The 22,001-nt window shown below is 40.4% G+C and overlaps 1 protein-coding gene across 1 annotated transcript in view; it reads right to left on the reverse strand.

Moving 5' to 3' along the window:
- loxl2a (lysyl oxidase-like 2a) overlaps positions 1-20,461 on the reverse strand; it is a 29,631-nt gene extending 9,170 nt beyond the window's left edge. The window contains exons 1-8 of the mRNA XM_079297066.1: positions 20,360-20,461; positions 18,449-18,762; positions 16,402-16,577; positions 9,496-9,704; positions 7,155-7,371; positions 3,859-4,042; positions 1,502-1,653; positions 1,246-1,413 (exon numbers count right to left, since the gene is read on the reverse strand). Of these exons, the coding sequence (XP_079153192.1) occupies positions 1,246-1,413; positions 1,502-1,653; positions 3,859-4,042; positions 7,155-7,371; positions 9,496-9,704; positions 16,402-16,577; positions 18,449-18,731 (1,389 nt within the window). The 5' untranslated portion in view covers positions 18,732-18,762; positions 20,360-20,461. The remainder of the gene's footprint in view (positions 1-1,245; positions 1,414-1,501; positions 1,654-3,858; positions 4,043-7,154; positions 7,372-9,495; positions 9,705-16,401; positions 16,578-18,448; positions 18,763-20,359) is intronic.
- Positions 20,462-22,001: the final 1,540 nt, after the last annotated feature.

Here is a 22,001-nt window from a genome sequence, read left to right on the forward strand (position 1 = left end):
CAGCAACATATCCAGTCCATGTTCCACTCCACACGTACACACATGAGTCACACTTTCCAGACCTATATCATCTGAAACCACACATACACCCCTGGTTTCAAAATAGAAACATATAAAGAGCACAAGGGAGGGTTTAACTTAACCAGCTTCTCACATTATGACATAAAGAGAGCACTGGGGGTGTCCTTTAAATATAAAGACATAGACGTAAGCAGGACAGCACTGTGACGCTGCCAAGTCATGCCGCGGGCTTTAGCGGTGGAAAGCTCAACTAAACTTCAAACAGGAAACAAAAGTTTCGCCATCACTCCTGCTGAAGAGTTTAAAGCTCATCTGTGTTTTAGGTTTATCACTCCAGGCCAGCTTTCTGCTCTGACGTTGTGTTTTTGAAGTTTCCAGGACAGTTACAACCTTATTTTGCCCTCTGGGATCAATAAAGCTCAAGTTCAAGTTAATGGCATCCACACACACGCGCACACACACACACACACACACACACACACACACACACACACACACACACACACACACACACACACACACACACACACACACAGGTAAGGCCATTAACATGGGTAGTCCTGCAAGAGTAGTTTTATCTCATGCATGTTATACATGATAGTAATTTTCAAAATATGTCCAATCTATGAAACAAATCTGATCTCACAACATGTATATTATCTAAGATATTAAATACCATAAGTTATTAACAATGGCACTATAATGTGAGGAAACGGACGGCTGAAAAAGTACAGGCCTGGCCTGAGGTGCAGACAGACCCCACTCTTTAGTTTGGAAACGGAAAATGAAAATGGAAAGAAATATACACAAACATTTAGTGGACACTTTCCATTTTACCCATTTAACCTGGTGGTTAAGGTATATCTATATTCTAGGAATCCATTTCCTAAGTCTGATCTAAATTATTTTCTCACCTGTGTTGACTTATGAACAGGTGAAAACCTGTTTTTACCGGGTTAATCTTCCTAAGATAAGTCTTTTATCTGTGAAAACAGGTGAAAATATAAAGTTTTGTATTGAAATACACATTTCAGCCACAAGAGGCTGAAGTGCAACACCACCCAATGTTCTAAATAGGACAAAAACCATTAATGTTTTCTTCCAATTTCTCCATGCATTCCAAACACAGGGTACATACATTGTATGTTAGCAAGTTATGCAATGAATTCATCGGAAAAATATTTTTTTTGGAAGTAGATGTGGAGACCATCATTTACACCTCACCTGGAAAGCATGGCTGGCAAAGCCCAAGCCGAGCTGCCTGCACACGACCATGGCCTCCATGGTCCCCCAGCTGTCACTGCACACTGAGCCCCACACCTTAGAGCCGTTCCTCTCTGCCAGAACCTCCACACGGCCCTCAAAGGTATTGCGGCCGCCATTTAACCGGAGCTGAGGACAAAGATAGACAGATGTGTCCTCCAGTTCTATACAAATCTTTATTCTTTTATAGTATATCGACGTACAGAGAGGTCCTCACTCTTTTGTGGAAGCCCATGGCGGGAACATTACACCTGAGTGCTGCGTCTTCCTCATGGCTGCAGCCCAAAGCGTCACGGTTGAAGTTGCACTCAGTCAGTGACTTCTCAAAGCCAGAGCACTCCACCTCGTTCATGTGGACCATCCCGATTCCTACGGAGAAACAAACACATGAATCCTGTTTAACTGTCATTCTGTTGAACTTGTGATTAAACTCAGGATCACTAAAAAACAGCTGGAGCAGTAGCATCATGCACATTACGGAAAAGTATTTCAGAAGAACTGATCTTTGGGTTACACAATTATTTTTGGAAACAAAAGCCTGTGTTGCCCACTATTCCTGAATAAAACAGCATTGGCCTCGCTGCTTGTGGGTTTTCATAGACCAACAAGTCCATCTAAAGACAGATGGTAAGATTTCCTGTTCCCTTGAAATGAAATGCGACAGGAAACAGTCAGCTATATGGCTAATGAAAATGAGACACTTGAAAAAGAAAGATCCTCTCTCTGCTTCTACAAAAAGATAAGTCATCTTAGTTTCCATAATAACATGTGTGAGTCCTCCCTCCATGCTGGCTTTCTTCCCATGTGACTGAGCAGGAATGTCTCTAGTGATGCGAGCTACAGCCAGAGACTGCGATGGACGAGCATCCAGTGGAGAAGAATAAATTCACAACAGGAAGAATACAGTGCTGCTGTAATCAGTCAGTTCTCAGGTCTGACTGATGATTAAAATAGATTCAATGTTTATAACTTCACAAATGCAACACACAAAAAAAATGCATATGAGTTTGTACCCTTTATCAGCTGAAAATTGGTGAAAAGTATAAAAACAATACATAGATTGCATAAGAACTAAGCCTAAAAACTAATCTTCCCATCTGGGAATCACTTACAAGTACAATTTCAGTTTTATTGACATTCTTCTTTAGTTCACTTCAGTGACTTCTGAAAACAAACACAATAAGCTATTTCAAATCTATGGTCTGTATGTGGAACCCTTTTTGGATCCAGTGGTCAGCTCATGAAGAAAATCCATCCCTCAAATAACCTTGTGCACTCTCCAATGAAGAATTCCTCCTCTGAAACCCATAAAGGCTGTTTTTCTTGCTGGAACATTTTGTGCGCTCTTGTGTTTTGGTGTGAGAATACGGCAGAGGAGAGGACAACTAATCCAGTGCACATGTGATTCTTATAAGGCTGTGGGATATTGCATTTCGCAGATTCAGGTTATGAGCATTAACGTGCTACATACATTCCCAAATGTACTTATATGCTGACTGAACGTCTGGGCTGATTGAAGTGAGACGCAAACAGGTGGTGGTGCAGAGGCCAAAGATAAGATGCCGATGGGAGTTTCTGGTTTCAGCCCACACCTTTCATTTTCACAGCTGGGAATGAGTTGCTTAAAGTTCTGCCGGGACTTTGAAATGTCATCAAAGCTAAAAGCCTGCAAGAAGTTGAGTTCAACTGTTACAGTCTACCTGTGTGAGCGAGAGTTGTGACTGCGGCCTATGCATCAGTGTCTATCTATCAGTGTATGGAGTCGCCACCAGAATAATTACATGATTTATTCTAAACCCCTTACAGAACTGGATATTTGAGGCCATATTTCAAAAAACTGCGAACAATATACCAGCGGTTTTTTTTTAAGTTAAGATTTTATTTTCATAGGATCCTTTCAATTTGGATATTTAAGAATTAAGACCAATGTATGCTCTGAACTATGAACTGGAAAAACACTTTCTGAATCACCACAATTATGGGCCAGACAATTGATCTTTCTAGCATGATTTTTCTGCTAAATCTACCATTTTTTTATGAAAAACAAAAAAGACAGAAAGAAAAACAATTCAATATCTTTTTTAATTAATGAAGGGGGGGGGGTGTTAAGTTGCTCTCTAATTATAATCAAAATATAAGTTGATACATAAAAAATATATATTAATTAATTAATTACATTTGGATTTAAAAGATGATTTGTAAGATTTTCCCCTCCTATATATTCTTTTAATAATTTTACTCTTTTTTTTACTCTTTTTTGGGGTGTTTTTTTCCTTCTATTCCATTCTGGCACACACCCTTCATATAAAGGTACCACCATTTACAATTGTACTATATGTTACAGTACGATAACAATACAATTGGTACAGCTGTCTCTTTGTAAGGCATTGCTAGGCCGATGTACTTTTATTGTTTGTGTCTGTCTTTTTATGTATCTGTCTGTATGGACCCCGAGTCTGAAATAAAGTCTATCTATCTATCTATCTATCTATCTATCTATCTATCTATCTATCTATCTATCTATCTATCTATCTATCTATCTATCACTATTAGTGACTAATCTGTAGATCATACCTTGTCCAAGTCGGGCGCCAGTCAAGGCCTCTTTGGCACTACCGAAGCCCAGCTCTCGACACACCACGGTGGCAGCTCGAATGTTCCAGTTGTCGTCACACACTGTACCCCACTCCCCAGTCTTCAACACCTCCACTCGCCCCTCGCCAATCATAGCTCCGCCTCTTAGACGCACCAAGGGTTGCTGCAGAAACAGTTCACCAAAAACTAAAATTAATGAAAATGCTGACAATGAGAACAGTCTTGTCCATTGTTATTACCAAAAACCACAGAAATTGATGAAATCTGAATTAACTGCATAAGTCAACTCTTTCAATTTGGACATAATCGCAACGTGCAGCAACATGTGATTAGCTAGACGGCTTAATCAGTCATATCCTGAAATATGATTTTCTCAATATCAAAACACAAGCAGAAAGCAGGCTCACGATGCTGCACACGTTGCATATACCTGCATGTTGAAAGTATAAAAAGAATGTATACCATCGTCCCTTGTTTTGAAGGGTAGATAGAAAATAGATGTTTCCTTGATAATAATGTATAAACTATAAACACCACACGGGAACACTGATTATCTAATTGTACAAACAACGGATGTTTAGCGTTCGTCCTCTCAAATGTTTCCAGCTGCTTGACTACAGGGCCACTTGATTAATCAGTAGAAAATGTTGAAATCCAGTGCAGGACTCGGATGAAGAATTGATTATTGGATGGTATAACATGTGCTCACCCAACTCTGTACTTCACATAATGTAATGTGATGCAGCAACATATCTGGAGAGCATACATTTTGAATCAGACATTGAAATTAGCACTACAGCACCACATGCATGTTTTTCTTTTGAATTAATTGAAGAGTGTAATTCAGACGAAATCTGATTGTTCAAGATATGTCACAAACATCTGTAGAGATTAGTTTCACATCTGCAGACTGTGAAACCAATCTCAGCCACATGGTACCATAACCTGACTTACTGAAGTGACAGAGAGTCTGATATCTTTCAGTTTATAGTTCTTCTCCCACAAGGTAAGACTCCGGGGATTACTCTCAACACAATACATACTGTTCTGATTTAAAACCCTTTTTTCCCCACACATCTGATTCTGATCAGTTGCAAAATCACCAAAATCCAATACAATGATTGACCTTAACTGCCCTCCTTTGCATGAGATAGATAGATAGATAGATAGATAGATAGATAGATAGATAGATAGATAGATAGATAGATAGATAGATAGATAGATAGATAGATAGATAGATAGATAGATAGATAGATAGATAGATAGATAGATAGATAGATAGATAGATAGATAGATAGATAGATAGATAGATAGATAGATAGATAGATAGATAGATAGATAGATAGATAGATAGATAGATAGATAGATAGATAGATAGATAGATAGATAGATAGATAGATAGATAGATAGATAGATAGATAGATAGATAGATAGATAGATAGATAGATAGATAGATAGATAGATAGATAGATAGATAGATAGATAGATAGATAGATAGATAGATAGATAGATAGATAGATAGATAGATAGATAGATAGATAGATAGATAGATAGATAGATAGATAGATAGATAGATAGATAGATAGATAGATAGATAGATAGATAGATAGATAGATAGATAGATAGATAGATAGATAGATAGATAGATAGATAGATAGATAGATAGATAGATAGATAGATAGATAGATAGATAGATAGATAGATAGATAGATAGATAGATAGATAGATAGATAGATAGATAGATAGATAGATAGATAGATAGATAGATAGATAGATAGATAGATAGATAGATAGATAGATAGATAGATAGATAGATAGATAGATAGATAGATAGATAGATAGATAGATAGATAGATAGATAGATAGATAGATAGATAGATAGATAGATAGATAGATAGATAGATAGATAGATAGATAGATAGATAGATAGATAGATAGATAGATAGATAGATAGATAGATAGATAGATAGATAGATAGATAGATAGATAGATAGATAGATAGATAGATAGATAGATAGATAGATAGATAGATAGATAGATAGATAGATAGATAGATAGATAGATAGATAGATAGATAGATAGATAGATAGATAGATAGATAGATAGATAGATAGATAGATAGATAGATAGATAGATAGATAGATAGATAGATAGATAGATAGATAGATAGATAGATAGATAGATAGATAGATAGATAGATAGATAGATAGATAGATAGATAGATAGATAGATAGATAGATAGATAGATAGATAGATAGATAGATAGATAGATAGATAGATAGATAGATAGATAGATAGATAGATAGATAGATAGATAGATAGATAGATAGATAGATAGATAGATAGATAGATAGATAGATAGATAGATAGATAGATAGATAGATAGATAGATAGATAGATAGATAGATAGATAGATAGATAGATAGATAGATAGATAGATAGATAGATAGATAGATAGATAGATAGATAGATAGATAGATAGATAGATAGATAGATAGATAGATAGATAGATAGATAGATAGATAGATAGATAGATAGATAGATAGATAGATAGATAGATAGATAGATAGATAGATAGATAGATAGATAGATAGATAGATAGATAGATAGATAGATAGATAGATAGATAGATAGATAGATAGATAGATAGATAGATAGATAGATAGATAGATAGATAGATAGATAGATAGATAGATAGATAGATAGATAGATAGATAGATAGATAGATAGATAGATAGATAGATAGATAGATAGATAGATAGATAGATAGATAGATAGATAGATAGATAGATAGATAGATAGATAGATAGATAGATAGATAGATAGATAGATAGATAGATAGATAGATAGATAGATAGATAGATAGATAGATAGATAGATAGATAGATAGATAGATAGATAGATAGATATGAACTTTATTCATCCCCAGGGTGAAATTAGGTTGTAATTTCCCCCTGGGGATGAATAAAGTTCATATCTATCTATCTATATCATGCAAAGGAGGGCAGTTAAGATACGCTTCCTGCATTGACAGTAATGTATCGATACATATTTTATAAAGTATTATAAACACACTCAATGACATGTATTCTAGTTCCTTTCTGTCTCATAATGTCAGTATACATTGTTGCAATAAGTAAGGAAGTTATCTGTCCTTTCTCAAATGCCACAGAGACCGATTCATCACACGTTTACTGTACCTATTTAAAACCCAGAACATTCTTCCTATGAAGCGACAGAGCTAACCTTCTGAAGCGTGGCACACTCTGACCTACCTCGACGCGGTAGGCCTTCCTGTAGCCGGCACTGACGCTGGGAGCAAAGGCACGTCCAGGCACACAGCTGACCACTACAGGCATGCCCTCCTCACAGGTGCTGTTTCCCTTCAACTGTATCTCTCTGCCCATCTTACAATCTGTCAGGTCGGCCTCGTTGCCTGTGCAGTTTACAGAGAAACCCCAGAAGTTCTTCTTACGACGCTTGGCCAGCAATCTGAGAAGGAATGACACAGTTACAAAATATACTGTATGCTTTTTCCTGTTGATTTGTACATGTCTACATTACTGCAAACATATTAGAAAGCGTGTCATCATTTCCAACCTTTTGGGTACCCATGGCTATCAGTTCATGCCAAAACCTGCAGACTTTGACACCTGATTCAGACGTTAATCCCTCACAGCGAACACATCGCCAGTCTTTTTTGTTATTTTATGTTATGTCATCGCAGCATCGTAATGCTGTTACACGGATCTTTTTGAAAAGTTGGTCGCTTGGTGTGATCAAGTGCTGGTGAGACGTTCTGACATCAAACACTTAATAATAAGGTGCTGAGCCACATTCTAGTCTCAAGATTCAGATGTCAAGAGATTTTCCACGAGCAAATCACAGCAAAGAAGAGCTTTCAAATGAGTTATAAACAATAAAATTGCAGCCAGGTTTTTTGAAGCACCATCTGCAGCACATGAAATATTTTACCATTCTTTCTCACATTTCACAAAAATATTAAGGAGCTGTTTTTAGTTATTTATTGCGAGGAGCTGAACAACAACCATACAACACTGTGTAGCTCAATGGGGGTATTGTTGTGAGAGTACCTCAACACTCATGACCTGCATACTCCAGCTAAGGGTCACTGAGGAGCCCAACAACAGTGGACCTTGAAGCAGGTTCGGGTCGTGGAAGAAGCAGACCATTTAATCAAAGCAGCATGAGCTTCATTCACAGCCTTTTGATTCTTACAGCTTGTCCAGATGCTGCAAACAGAATGTAGCTCTACGTCGGTTTGAACAATTTGTGGTCTGTGGAATTTGAAGAGATGCTATATTTGATTGAGAGTTTCTAATTGCGTTGGGCTGTTATTTGCATGTTTGGTGAACAGAGCTGTCCTTTGTTGTTCCAGATAAAAGTGACAGAGTGAATGTGATCTTTCACCTCTGTAAAACAGTGAACCATGTGAGACCACACACTCTAAAAGCCACACAGGCTTTGTGATCTTAAGAGATAAAGAAAAAACAAAGAGCTCCTTGCTGGTTTCGTGCGCTTTACATGGTGCTTCCTTCAGTTAAAAGGCATCCATATTTAAGACTAGCGTCAAATCAGATAAGATCATTTGAAATTGTTTTTATAAAAGTCATCTGCTTAGCCTTCATCTTACTTTATTATAACGAGAAGCATCAATTTGAAAATCAAGGTGAAAACTTGACCACATTACACGGGATCATTGCGATAACTCTCCACATTTGTAAATAAATGCATGTCTGATGTCTCTCTGGTCTTAATTTGACTGTGGTGGGACAGTGGAGCCTTTCAGATGATTGTGGAGACCAACGCTGACTGTATGTGCACAATGAATAGATTTGACTTATAGATGAAAACATAAACCCATGCACACATAAAGTTCACCCGAGACCAAACAAATCAGGATATCTTCTTATTAGAAGGCAGGTAGCCACAAATGTTAGAATATTAGATTTATACCTCAGGCGGAGCTATGAAAGAGACAAACACGGTGTTCTCATTCATGCAGTTACAAGAGCAGAAGAGCTGCTCGTGGTTTTGTTTTGAGCTTCAGTTGCCGTGTTAGCAGATAAAATACATTATAAGACACAAAGTGTTCTAGGAATAGCTGGTTTTGTGTAGGGCTACATATTGACGTTTTGCTCAGAGGGAAACAATGAAATGCAGCCAAAAGAGCCACTGTTTCACAACGTAGAGCAGTCAAAGGTTTCCCAGGAGGCTCATCCTTCATCCTCTAAAACTTCTTCCGGCGTTTGGCTTCTTGTCAAGAATCTCCAGACTGAAGTCTGTTTAATCTCAGTGTGCGGATGAAGGGTTGAGTGATGACCAGTTTAAACAAGCGTGGTTTTGTAACATTTCTTAACATCAGTTTGCTATGATAGAACATTCCTAAATAGACTAACAATATAAATAAGAATGGAAGAAACAGGAATTTGTCTTTGTGTGGATTGTAGCACTACTATATTCCCATAACCAAAACAGTCATTAACTCAACTAAAAGCTGAATGTACGTGTTAGAGTTTAACTCCTGTAAAGACTTTCATCATATTAATCGGCCCTATTTAATCCCTGCTGCTGGCCTCAGGCACCATTACTTACTTATAGGGTCGGGTATTGACGCGTTTCTCCCCGGGGAAGCCGTACATGCCACAGATGACTCTGCTGTTCTTCTCAGTCCACTCCTCGTTACAGATCTGTAGCCACTTGCCTCCGTCTTTCACCTCCAAAAAGCCCTCCGTGATGGGAATCCTTTTCCTCTGAGAGTAAGTGGCCCTGAGCCTCACATCCTCCACCTGCACCGACAAACCCTGAGAAACAGCCGAGGAAATGGGTCATCACTGCGTGCCATATTACCGGTAACGTACAACTAGTTTGACCTCTTTAAGGAGACAACTGTGCTGAACAGAGAATACTAAGAGTTTTATTCAACAGAATATTCCATTGTACTTTTATTGTCATTCATAATATCATATCAGCATCAGTCTTCCGCTGACCAAAGACCTGACCACTGCTTTTACCTTCTTTGCCGATCAAATTGAGATAACATTTGCTATGTTAGCAAATTTCTCTGCTGCAGGATTATCTTCTCTTAACATGTTTCAAATTGAAATGTGTTTCTGTTATCACTATGAAACAGGTGTGAAGTATTAAGGTTGACAATTTTAGGATAGAAATAGTTCTAATGGCATCTAAGAGAACAAATGGTTGTAAGCACACTGCTTAGTTGTTGTTACGATTAAGAGGGGGTCCTTGGAAAATGTTCTCCGCTGTAAAAACCCTGATTCAGAGGACAGACAGATGTATCTGTCCTCTGGACTTTGCATATGCTGTTCCACTTGATATTTTGGAAATACAATATGGGCTATGAGTCATACGGGAAGAATGCATTGTGAGGGAATGCAAACGTGGTTCAGAGAAAAGGAAAAAAATCCCACTGTGGCTTTTTAAGGACTGCCCGGTTTGCACATATGCTTGTCAAGTTGAAAAATCTAAAGATGAAATCATTGTTTAAACCTGTTCAGTGTTGCCGAGAGGCCTAAGCAGATTGGATGAATGTATGGAATTTTTGTACTGTCTTTGGACTGTAAGGGCCCAAAGGGAGTTGGAGGGCAACATACATCAAATATGACGTATGACACAGCACAGATATGACAAAAACAGTTAACAGTGGTTTTCTTTCCTCAGAAAAACAACAACCGCAAAGCTACACATTGTTGTTCACTAGTATTACATATATATGCTGAAAAGTCACTGGATATTCACTGAAGTGAAATATATCCTTGTGAGTGAGCCAAGAACCTGAAATGAACCGGAGCACAAAAGGAAAAACACTGCTCTTGTGGAAGAAATCCAAATTTCTCTTCATAGACTTCTCACAGAGCATTTTGGATTTCCTGGCCAATCAGGAAACAGAGAGCAATGATAGGAGAAGTTAAAACAGAAAAACCTATTCCATGAAATTCTGATCAGGATTTTAAAGAGAGGCTAAAGACAGGTTGCGGTTGGTCCACAGTCTACTAAAAATGACTGTAAAGCCTGTCCACATTATCATCTCTCAGTCACCCAACTCAGTATCGTGTATCCTAAACACCCCCTAATCAGGAAGGAATGGTAACCTTTGACCTCCAGGGCTTCATGAGAAAACAGCTGCCCTAAAACTCTGCCATTGTTCATTTCCCTCCTTCTGCCAAGTTCTGCAGTTGGTTCCTGGTTGGGTGTGAGGTTGCACCGTGCATGTGAAAAAGAGCCCAAACTCTGAGCTGCTCAGTGGTATGCAAATTCTGATCTCAGTAATTTCGTAATGGCCCGCTTATTTAACTCTGCAACAAATACCTAACATCCAGGCATGTCTCCCAGAAATATCAAACGTTTGCCCACAGGGTGGTTTCCTGAGCTGGCGTCAGCCTGGGGGAATGTTCAAGGCTTCAGGGAATCTAGACGCTGAAGACTGGAAATGCAGGAGGAGCCACGGCTCAGTCAGACTGTTTCTACAGTGACCCCAGTCCTCCCACTGACCGCAGTCGTTAGAGCGGGTAAAAAACACTCTTTCATGACGAGATTCCTGGTGGCCATAGCATGACACAGTGTTTTCCGGCGGTGCGTGGCAGTATGGGAGGGTGAGGAGACGTGATCATAATCAGGGATCCGGTGTTCTCAATTTAAAACATTAAAAAAGCAAGACGAGGTAATTATCGTTCCTTATGGTATAAAAAAACAACAACCATGAAGCCATATTAAAACATGCAACAAAATAAAAGACAAAGAAAAAACCCAGAAACGATACTCATGAATGGCTAACTGAAGTACACCCGATACAGAACATGGAATGAAACGCAAAATGTGAGTAATCAAAGTGTCGCCAGGTGTGAAGACGAAAATACCAGACAGGACAGGTGGTACGAGGTGCGTATGAAATGAGGCACTGAGATGGGTCTGGCCAGTGTTGCATTTGGCACAGAGAGAGGAAACCGGCCGTCACAACGTGTGAGACGAAAGAGAAGAGGACGGATATCCACAGCTGGGATCGGTCCAGGCATTTATCCCCCAAAACCAGACCACCAGACATAAACTCAGCATAATCCTGTTTGGCTGGGGCCCAAATCTACACACTGGTTTTTCGTGGAAAAACTCAGCGAAATGACTATACATCACAAAGAACATGTCATAATATCAATGTGGAAATCTGGACTTGTCTGAAATACATGAAAAGATCTTCAGATCTTCAGAATCTGCCGAACTAGCACCTCTGAAGTTCACAAGTGTACTAATTGACACATAATATGTTTGGTCAATCTGCAGATCATACTGAGGTTAATTGTCAACTGGACATTTCTATGAGGTTGTCTCATCTTACAGTCACTCCCTGGCTGTGTGTACTGTAGCGATTCATTCATATATTCTGTGGGCTGTTTGCAAAAGTACTAATTTCCTAAATAACAGTCCTCCAGCCCCGCTGCACGTTTATCTACACATGCCTCCAGACACCAGCACACCCACCCAACCCCCTCCCCACCTTACGAAACAAGTATGAATGGTAATCACTCCACAGTTTAGATGAGAAGCAGGAGAACAGCAAGGCTCTTTCCAATGACTTTCACATCTGCCCCACCCCACTCTCTGACTTGAATAAGGAAGTGTGTGTGTGTGTGTGTGTGTGTGTGTGTGTGTGTGTGTGTGTGTGTGTGTGTGTGTGTGTGTAACTGTGTGCTTTGCATCTGGAATATCTATCAGTGAGCGTATTTCATAACTGAAATCTTAAGACCTGGTTAGCTGGACAACAGCATCTCCGTCTGTGATGGAAATGTTCTAGTTGTTATGGTAAGCTAAATGTCTCCTGTAGCTTGGCAGCAATCTGTTCAACTTCCAAAAAAATCGAACTTTGTAACGAAATGCTGAAACATCACTGTGCACGTATGCTGGGGCTTTTATGCTACTTCAATAAAAAGAAAAAGTTTGAAGTCTGAATGGTAAATGGTAAATCATTGAGTGCAGGTTTGAATAATAAAGGTCTCTCTGGGCACTCTGCAGCCCAAAGGAGATCTACTGTAAAGCCACAGGGGGATCCAGCTGTTGAGCATGTGGTCGATTTGTCTGATACTCTATCCACAAGAGAGGAGCTGGCTTCAGCGCACACATCAACCTTTTCTCCCCTTGATCACTCTCCTCCTCACAAGCCTCTCGCTCATGTTGGAGGCAAATCCAGCTTTGGCTCGGGTTTCCTTTTGTTGTATAGCAGCGAATGTGAGGAACTGGAATTCCTTTGTGTGGATATCATCACGCCTGATGAAGAAGAGCAACCTTTGCCCTGTTTGGATGTGCAACCAATCAAAAGGCTTTTAACCGCCGCATTCTGTTATTACAACTGGCCTCTGACGTCTTTGTGTTGATTCTGGATCCAAGTGTTTGGTTGGAGTGAAAACACTAAATTCAACCATGAACTTATAATGATGCTTAAAGGACACATCATCCTCTCTCACAAACATCTAACTAATATACAGACGGCAATTTCAGGCATCTTGTAATGAAGGAGACGTATTCAGCAAAGATCCTGTAGACACCGATGACACGTGCAGCACACCATTCACACGTGAACAACAACCGGAGCTGGCAGAGTTGGTTAAAAATCCCCGACTAACAGATAATCAACAAAGTCTCCTGCCGTCTAAATGTTTGGTTTTGATGACAAATGTATTCAACCTGCTGCTGACTGAAAGACCAAACCAACACAGGCTGATCAATAAAGCAACTGTGCCTGGTTAGACAGTCAAAGTAAAAAAGGGATGATTGCAATGGTCAGCGGCATTCGATGCTACATGTTAAAATACTTAAAATAAATCACTGATCCAGTCAGCAAGGAATGTCCTGTTGTGTTATGAGTGTTGCATAATAGCTGACGAAGGCTGCAATGGTAAGAGACTTGTCTTTTGTCTCCAGCGGACAGCAGACGGCATTAAAGACTGACATGACTCAGATGTCAAATGACAACTCTGACAAGAGCTTGGGCTGACAAAGAAAGGCACTCGTAAATGAGTTTTTAGCTAAATATGACACATTTTAACTTGGTATTTTGTAAATGCTAATGCCTTCATAGTACTTCTGCTCATAGGGTAGCACATCTTCAATTGCAAATCATGCCAGTGGAAGCGGCTGTTTTCATTCATGACAGACTGATATTTTCGGGATGCTATTATTTGTGTTCCAAGGTGAACTTGCCAGAGCAAACTTATCTTCACATAATCCCAGAAAGTGTAAAGTAGCCTCATGATGTTTCTCTCATAAAAACAAAAAATCATTTCAGTTTGAAGCTCCTTTGTGTAGCGTTATTCTGACTTCTCCATAACAAATTGCTGGTAAACGCAAATTCCAAATCTTTACTGAAATCATGTCAACATGAACAGACACTAAAGGTTAAGAGAGTGCAGACAATGCCTTGATAAGCTAAACTATCTCACATATACACATATCTCAGACATATAAAGATGTGTCATCTTGAAAGTTGGAAAACATTCACATTGAAGCAAAACTACCAATTTTCTCCATCCTTTTAGCGATGCCCTCTACATGGACTGCAGCGCATGCTTGGTCAGGGTGTTAACCTTCCAGATTGAGCACAGAATGTCAATTCATGCTGTGAATAAACCGATTGAGGGAACAGTTCTGCCCATTGCTGACATCAGCTCAAGAATGGTTAAAGAGGTGTAGCTACACCTTTTCCCATTCCTCTCCCTGCGACTTCAAAGGCTACTGCCAGACCGAGGAAATATTTGCAGGGTGGGGGGACTGAAATACACCCTGAGACCCAAAATACACAAGACAAACAGGGAACAAGAGGGTGCTGCTTACATACACTACCTGTAAAAATAAGAAAATTGTGAATGGGGTTCAGCGGTCTGTCTTCTATTCCTCCGTTCCCATGACTCAACTAGGCATGAGAAAGATACACAAGAATTTCAGATGATCTCCTCAGGCGTGTTGCCTTTACTGAACCCAGTAAAAATCACAGTCACTGTTCTGGCTGCTGGAGAGAGTCTGGTAACGCAGCCAAATCTCCCACCCAACTTCTAGTATGGACACACATTACACTCTGGTATTAATGCGGTTATATAGTGTTAACGCATCAACTTCTAAGCTGCCAAAAAAACCCTGTTGCTTCCTATCTATCAATCTGGTTTTAACAGGGAAACCCTTTGTGGCAATGACTTTTTAATAACTTGTTCCCAGACAAGCTGAAGTAATACCTCCATCCTCTTCTCTCCCGTCACGTCCACAAACCCACACTGGCTTTCCATCTGGTACAAAGGCGTTCTATGCAGCCAGACAGGATGGTCTTCCCCCTCTATGAGTCATCTCCAAAATCTCCCAGGCTGCCGAGCGGGGGTCTGGCGTGGGCAGGGACAGACTAATAGGAGCCTGGCAAAGTCATCAGCTCAAATGGCGGAGTGGACAGCTCGACATGACATACTGACTTGTGGATTACTTCAATGACTTCATGTCATGGCAGATATGACAACGCCCATGGAACAACTGCCGTCTCATTTTGTCCGGACATGCAGATGTAGTAATCATTTGGCTATTATCTTGATTATTGGTTGTATCCATTTAATCATACAGAGTGCAAAAATACTGGAGCCGGTTGAAACAGCAGTTTGTAAGTTATTTTTTCGCTCAGCCTCGTTATAATGTTTGAGGAAGTGGAGATTTATGCATCACTAAATTACCAGGAGCTGCACACATACCACAAGGAGAGGAATTGTTACAGAATATTTACGCCTACAAACCTCCAGCTGTGCTGCTGCTAGCTAGCTAGCTTAACTGACAGACGTAACATGACAGAGCTAATATATTGACCAAGAGTAAAGAGTAAAGGAGATAATGGTATGTGGTCGACACATCTGACCTGACGCTTCATAAAATGCTGTTAAATAATAAAGAGACATTCTTAAATTACATCTTGAAATTACAAGACAATATACCTCCAATAAGGAACTATTTGGTCGGTACCATTAGACTAAATGAACAAACAACATTGGGTAGGCTGGTTAGTGTACCTCCACAGTCTGATACTGCAAACTCTGACACACATATCTCTTCATGTATGCATATGCATACATATTGCATAAACATTGGGATTGATTGTTAAGTTTATGAATCATTTGGCCTCCTGAAACTGTACGTTTTGGCAGTTACAGTGTTAGAGTCACAAATAGCTGCTGCGACCGACTTTTTGTCTATTTTGTTTAGGACATGCATCATCATTTTTATGGTGGTAACCCACAGCAATCTGAAGAGTGTGTTTTAATGCAGGACTATGATTGCTCGTCCTTCATCATAAGCCACGATCTGTTCCCTTTTCTTATTGTGCTGAACATCTGTTCAAGCTACGTGTGTGTACTTAAACCACGAGTGGATGCTACTTGAGTATTATTAACTAAGTGATCAAGCGACCCCGCCCCAGTGTTTGCGTTTGTGTGAGTTCCTATGGACCTATCTGTTTACTGTAAGTACCTCTTCGCTGCTGGCCTGGTTCCGGATGAACTTGAAGCCTGCAATGCGCTTCTGGGTGCAGACCACTCCGACATCTTCTGAATGTTTGCAGTCCGACACTCCAAAGCCATTGGAGTGACACTGAGCCAGGCTCTTCTCACCACCAGAGCAGTGCACATTGTCTAACCAGATACGACCTGGAACAGAGGCAGAGGCAAAGATGAAAGCAAAGTTTGTTGGTTTGGTTGACCCGTGCTCTCACGAATCAAACCTGGTGCCCCGCTCTTCTCACTAAGCTGCATGTGGCCACAAGCTTCAATCCTCAGTAACTTTCCCGATTAAGGAATTAAGTCATGAGAAAGAATAAATGAATGGTTGTAACATTGTACCTTGGTAGCTTAGGCCATGTATCACACACTTCTGACATACATTTCAGCATTTCCTCTGAAGTCCAGTCACACAGCCATTGAACCTACTGACGTGGAGATGTGTTTGGTCTTTAAAAATAACCTGACGCATTCTTTTAGCAAAAACCTGCCAAATAAATGTTGTCACTGCAGCAGACCATCTGCTGTCCAGCTGGCTGTTCTGAATCAGCCGTGAGGGAAACCTCACAACTGTGGCCATGGAAACCATCATTCGGACAGTCTCAACACGCTGCTGAGGAACATCGCGGTCATACCAAGAAAGTGACCGCATGTTGTACGGTCACGTAGCCGTCCTCCTGGCAGAGAGTTGATTACCTCTGGAACATTTTCATAATACCAGCCAAAATCTTCTTGGAGTCTCCAAGTGAGAACCAGCTTGGTCTCAGTACACCAAAACAAATCTTCCGCATTACCAGTAGTGGTATATCTGGATTGCTGTGTTAAAACAATCGTTTGCAGGCCTTGTGGGAATGCAATTATACATGCCAAAGAAAAGAACAGCGAGCACAGTGCACAGGGGAGCCATGACTTTTCTGATTTGACTTTTATTGGCCCTTACAGCCAGCAACTTACCTCCAGCCACCCTAGACTCAAAATATTAACAAACTGGCAGAGCAGTGTTCCTCAGACCATCTAAATAAAACACATTTTGTGCATTTGTATTTGATCCTGTTTTGAATTGTAACCTGAAACTGAGTAGCTTTCGCCATTTTCTCATATATTTCTTGTACACAAATTATAGCCGTGTGGCTGTGGCAGCTGAGGATCTGATCAACATCCCAAACAAATGTTCTCATCCATAACGGATGTCCTTGTACTTGTTATGTAGTTGTGTCTTCAATTAAAAACATTTAGTGGTTTCTCCTGCTGGTGTCATCATGATGGGAAATGGAAAATGCTCTTGATGACTTTTATAGCCATGTGTCTCCACCAACAACAACAAAAGAAAGCACGGATAAAAGCAGTTTACATTCACAGACTAGCACACAGCTAGTCTCAAATACTCTCCTTTCAAAATGATTCTATTCCAGAGAAAACATCTATCCGCCTGGAAAAGATGGTTGTGTTGCTTTTGGAAAGCAAGAAAAAAAAAAAAGTGAATTACTTTGCGTTTGAAGTGGCTGGCTGGCTGTGGCCCAACCAAGTGGGACAACATGTGCCTTTAACAAGGGACACTGAGTTAATTAACAGCTACCAACTGACATTTACCACCAGCAGCCAGCACACTCACAGCGTGGGGAACCTCATCACCGCCTTTACAGGGATGGAGGAATTCAGACACGTCAAAGTGAGAGAAGATGAGATTACGTCTTCGTGTCTGTGTTTCCAGTCCCCCCCCCCCCCCATGCTCAGAGATGATTGCCATGTCTCAGTTCTCCTCTAATGGGGAAACCAGTGCCTGAGGATGTGAGCAGTCAGACAGGAGGAAACGTGTACCTCATTCAAGGATTTCCACGGAACACATGAAACAGTTTGAAGCGATACACTGCCTTTGAATGTGGTTGACCCTCACCTCAGTTCTTAGACAGCTGGGTAACATGATTCTGAGATGCTTTTAGGAGGGTTTTGATGATGTAATACAATGTTAAGATCAATCCCTGGAAACCAAAAGATGCTTCAAACAAACTCCAGTTTCTTACCTTCTCCTTTCCCGTACTTGGCCGAGGGCAGCCAGGACTCGGCATCCATGAAGCCGAGCTCTCTGCACACCACTTTGGCAGTGGACATGGAGAAGTCGTCATCGCACACCGTCCCCCACTCTCCATTGTAGAAAACTTCCACCCGGCCCTCGTAGTGTTTCCGCTTCTGCCCGGCTAGTCGTAGCTGGATCGCAGGGGAGCTGGAGTCTGACTGGGCGTTGCACAGCGTCCACATGCACAGCAAGGTGGAAAACAGACAGTGGATGGCAACCGGGCGCAACATGATGCAGGACGAGGGAGGAAAGAACAGTGATCTAGGGAAGATAATAAGACAAAAGACGGTAAGCGTCGGTAATAGAAGCGGTACTGAACGATGCTTTTTTTTGATCATTTTCAAATGCCAAAGAGTTAAAGTGAGGGCTCTACGTTGCAGAGGCAGACAGTAATGTGTGGTGTGTGGTAGTTTTGTCCATAATTTGAGCGAGTGAGCTGTTGCAGTACAAAGTCTTGTGCAGTAACAGTTTATATTGGCCAGCATCAGGCACCCAGAGGCCCCTCACTGGGATGTGGTGTGGTGCAACACACCACAGTTGTAGAATGTGTATTAAGTAAACAGTGAAACTACATTTGACTGTCAATAAGAGAGAGAAGAAGGAGCATTTTTGAAAAGTTTGGTTGAGAATAAAGGGTTATGTTGCTGAGACAGTGATTCCTCTCTTTCTGACAGCCTAATGGAGAGCAAATGTGGGCTCTTGCAGGGTGGGGTAGTGGCCTGCTCCTTTATATCTGCTGATCTGTGCCCGGAGGCTGCACAACTGAGGTTCAGAGGGAAAGCTGACTCCGCCTTAATATTTCATGGCAAACCATGAAAGTGTCAGCGGAGGGACCAACAGCCCCCGGGGAGGAATTTTCCTCCCCGGGGAAAGGGAGGGAAGGAAGACAGAGAAAGTCAGGAGACCTCCACGTCTTTGGTGTGTTTTAAGAGGAGGAAGAGGGAGGTCCATGTTGCCGTCATAACAACAGCCAAACAAACACTCCTGAAGTACACGGTCAATAAATTGTGAGACTGCGCGAGAGACGTCACTTGTGATCATCCGAAACATCTGGTTTATCTTCTCATGAAAGTTCAGCAGGAGGAAGGAGCTACTTTAATTTAGCCTTTAGACAGGGTGTCCGTTCTCACAGCACTTAGGAGTGAATGGACCAACGATGTGTGTGCTTTAAATTAGTCCATCAGAGTTCAGAGTTCTGAATAAACATCACTCCAGTTAGCATGTGTCATCTCAACATACCCTTTCATGAAAAACCAGCACTGATATGTATGTTCTGGATCATACTGCAAGACCGTGGAGACAGACCCACCTCACAGAGGTTCACAACACTTTCTCAGAAACTTGACTTATATTAACAGCAGATTGCAAATGGAGAGTTCAACATCGGAGACAATTTAAAACATGTAGCCGTGAACGACCAGGGCCAAACAATAAGTGAAAGCTGCCTGGAAAATTCTAAACCCAACATGCTGCATTTATTTATTGCTTTCTCAGTCAGAGCCAGGGCTCTTAAATAGTCTATTGTTCAATTCAGAAAAGGACAAATCAACCATCAATGTATGCTAAGCCCTGGCCAGCACAGATCCAAATATTCACAGGAGTGTCAAAAGAAAGACCTCATCCTGAGCCAGAGGAGTCCTGCAGCTACTTCAGGAATTTCGTCCAATGTCAGCACCAGAGTAAGGCATACATTGCAGAGTGATGCTAATTCCTTTGAGATTTGGGTTAATGTTAAGGTATTATTATGACACGTAGCAGCCCGTGTTCAGATGAATCTAACTTTAAGACACTTAAATGAATAACAAACATTGGATGGAAAATAAAACGCAATGAATGAAAGGTGAAAGGAAACACTTACTTTGACAGACGAAGTAAAAACGGTGCACACTTTCCAAGACGCAGGCGTCGAGGTTTCCAACACTTTTGGAGATGATGAGCTGTGAACCAGCGGTTCTTTGTCCTTTTAGTACTCTTCCCAGCCGTCTTCTCTGCGCCCCTCACAGCTGGCCGCGCGCTACCGTCCCACTTCTCAGAGCAGCCAATGAGAATCCGTCTCAGCATCCTGGACCCGCCCTCTCTGGCCCAATCACCAGAGTTACAAAAGCACAGTGCATGAAACCTATCATGTAAAGTCATGCAAAGTTAAATTTACTGGCATCTCGTGATTTAAAAGTGAGACTGGCACTCTATCTCTTTTAGTGTTAAATTAAACAAGTTAATAGATGATTGACTTCCGTGGAACTTTGGGTATTCATTTATGAATATGTATATGTAATGTACTTTTTACACTTTTCTTTCCAGCAAACAAGCTCAGTCAAGTCCACTGGATTTATTCTTATCATGGTATGGCTGACAGGACAGACAAGGTGTGGCTGATACAACAAGTCAGATAGATAGGCAGATATTATGTGAAGTGTTTGAGAATAAAATCAATGAAAAAAAAAATAATGTTCATATTTTCACAATGGAGAACCAATTTTACCCTGGATCTTGACCTGCTTAGCTGTAGGGGAGCCCCATCATGCAACCAGGCAAGAAATATAAATTATATATGCGAAACAAAGCTTATAGTCTAACTAACATGTCTAAACCTTTCCAAGTGATCTGTCAGAATAAACTCTATTTAGAGTCCCACCAGGAACTGCCCTGTGTTTGTGGTACTGGGGGCGTTTAAGGACACCACCATGTGGTGAGAAGGCTCCAACTAATTTGTACAATGTGTAAATGCAATTAGGAACATAAACATTGAAGCCATGTAATAACAGGCAATTCTTAAATTTACAAGGGCTGTCCTCGACCAAAGAAATTCGTGGTCAACTAACACTCATACGATTTTGACAGTTAATTTATTTGTTGATTTAATCGACAGATATGGAAAATCTAGTTTTTTTCACGAAGACACACACAAAATCACCATTTTAATTCTTGTGTTTACTAAAGATGTGCTCATAAGTTTCTTAGAAATAAGTTATTCTGCATAATAAAAATGACTAATCGACAAAAGAAATCTTAGTCGACGAAGACCTAAAGAAGGGATTAGTTGACTAAACGACTAAAAGGTGGCAGCCATAGAATTTACTGACAAAAGCAACACCAAATATAAAGAAATTAGACTGAACATCATCCAACCTTTCTGCCATCTGAAGCTTTTAAGGCTTCTACATCTCCATTCAATTGTCATTTCATTGTCATCTTTTTTAAATTGTTGAGTAAACATCATTCACCTGTTGTGGATTGTATGGTGAAGAATACCAGCAGTCCGTCCGTTCTTCTGTTAAATGGATCCACTTAACTGTTTAATGCTGGCAGAGGTGCATTTGACCCTATTTGTGATATTATCTTATTTTAAATTTGACATCAGAAATGCATATTGAAATGGTTAAATAACAGGCGGCTGCTCGCAAAATCACTGACACGTCACCATTGTGGACCATGCCATATGACCAGAGACTGTTTTGCTCATACTTTTATGACTACATTGTTATAATTGTTCATTTTGA

This window comes from Melanostigma gelatinosum (assembly GCF_949748355.1).
Source record: "Melanostigma gelatinosum genome assembly, chromosome: 3".
Lineage (NCBI taxonomy): Eukaryota > Metazoa > Chordata > Actinopteri > Perciformes > Zoarcidae > Melanostigma > Melanostigma gelatinosum.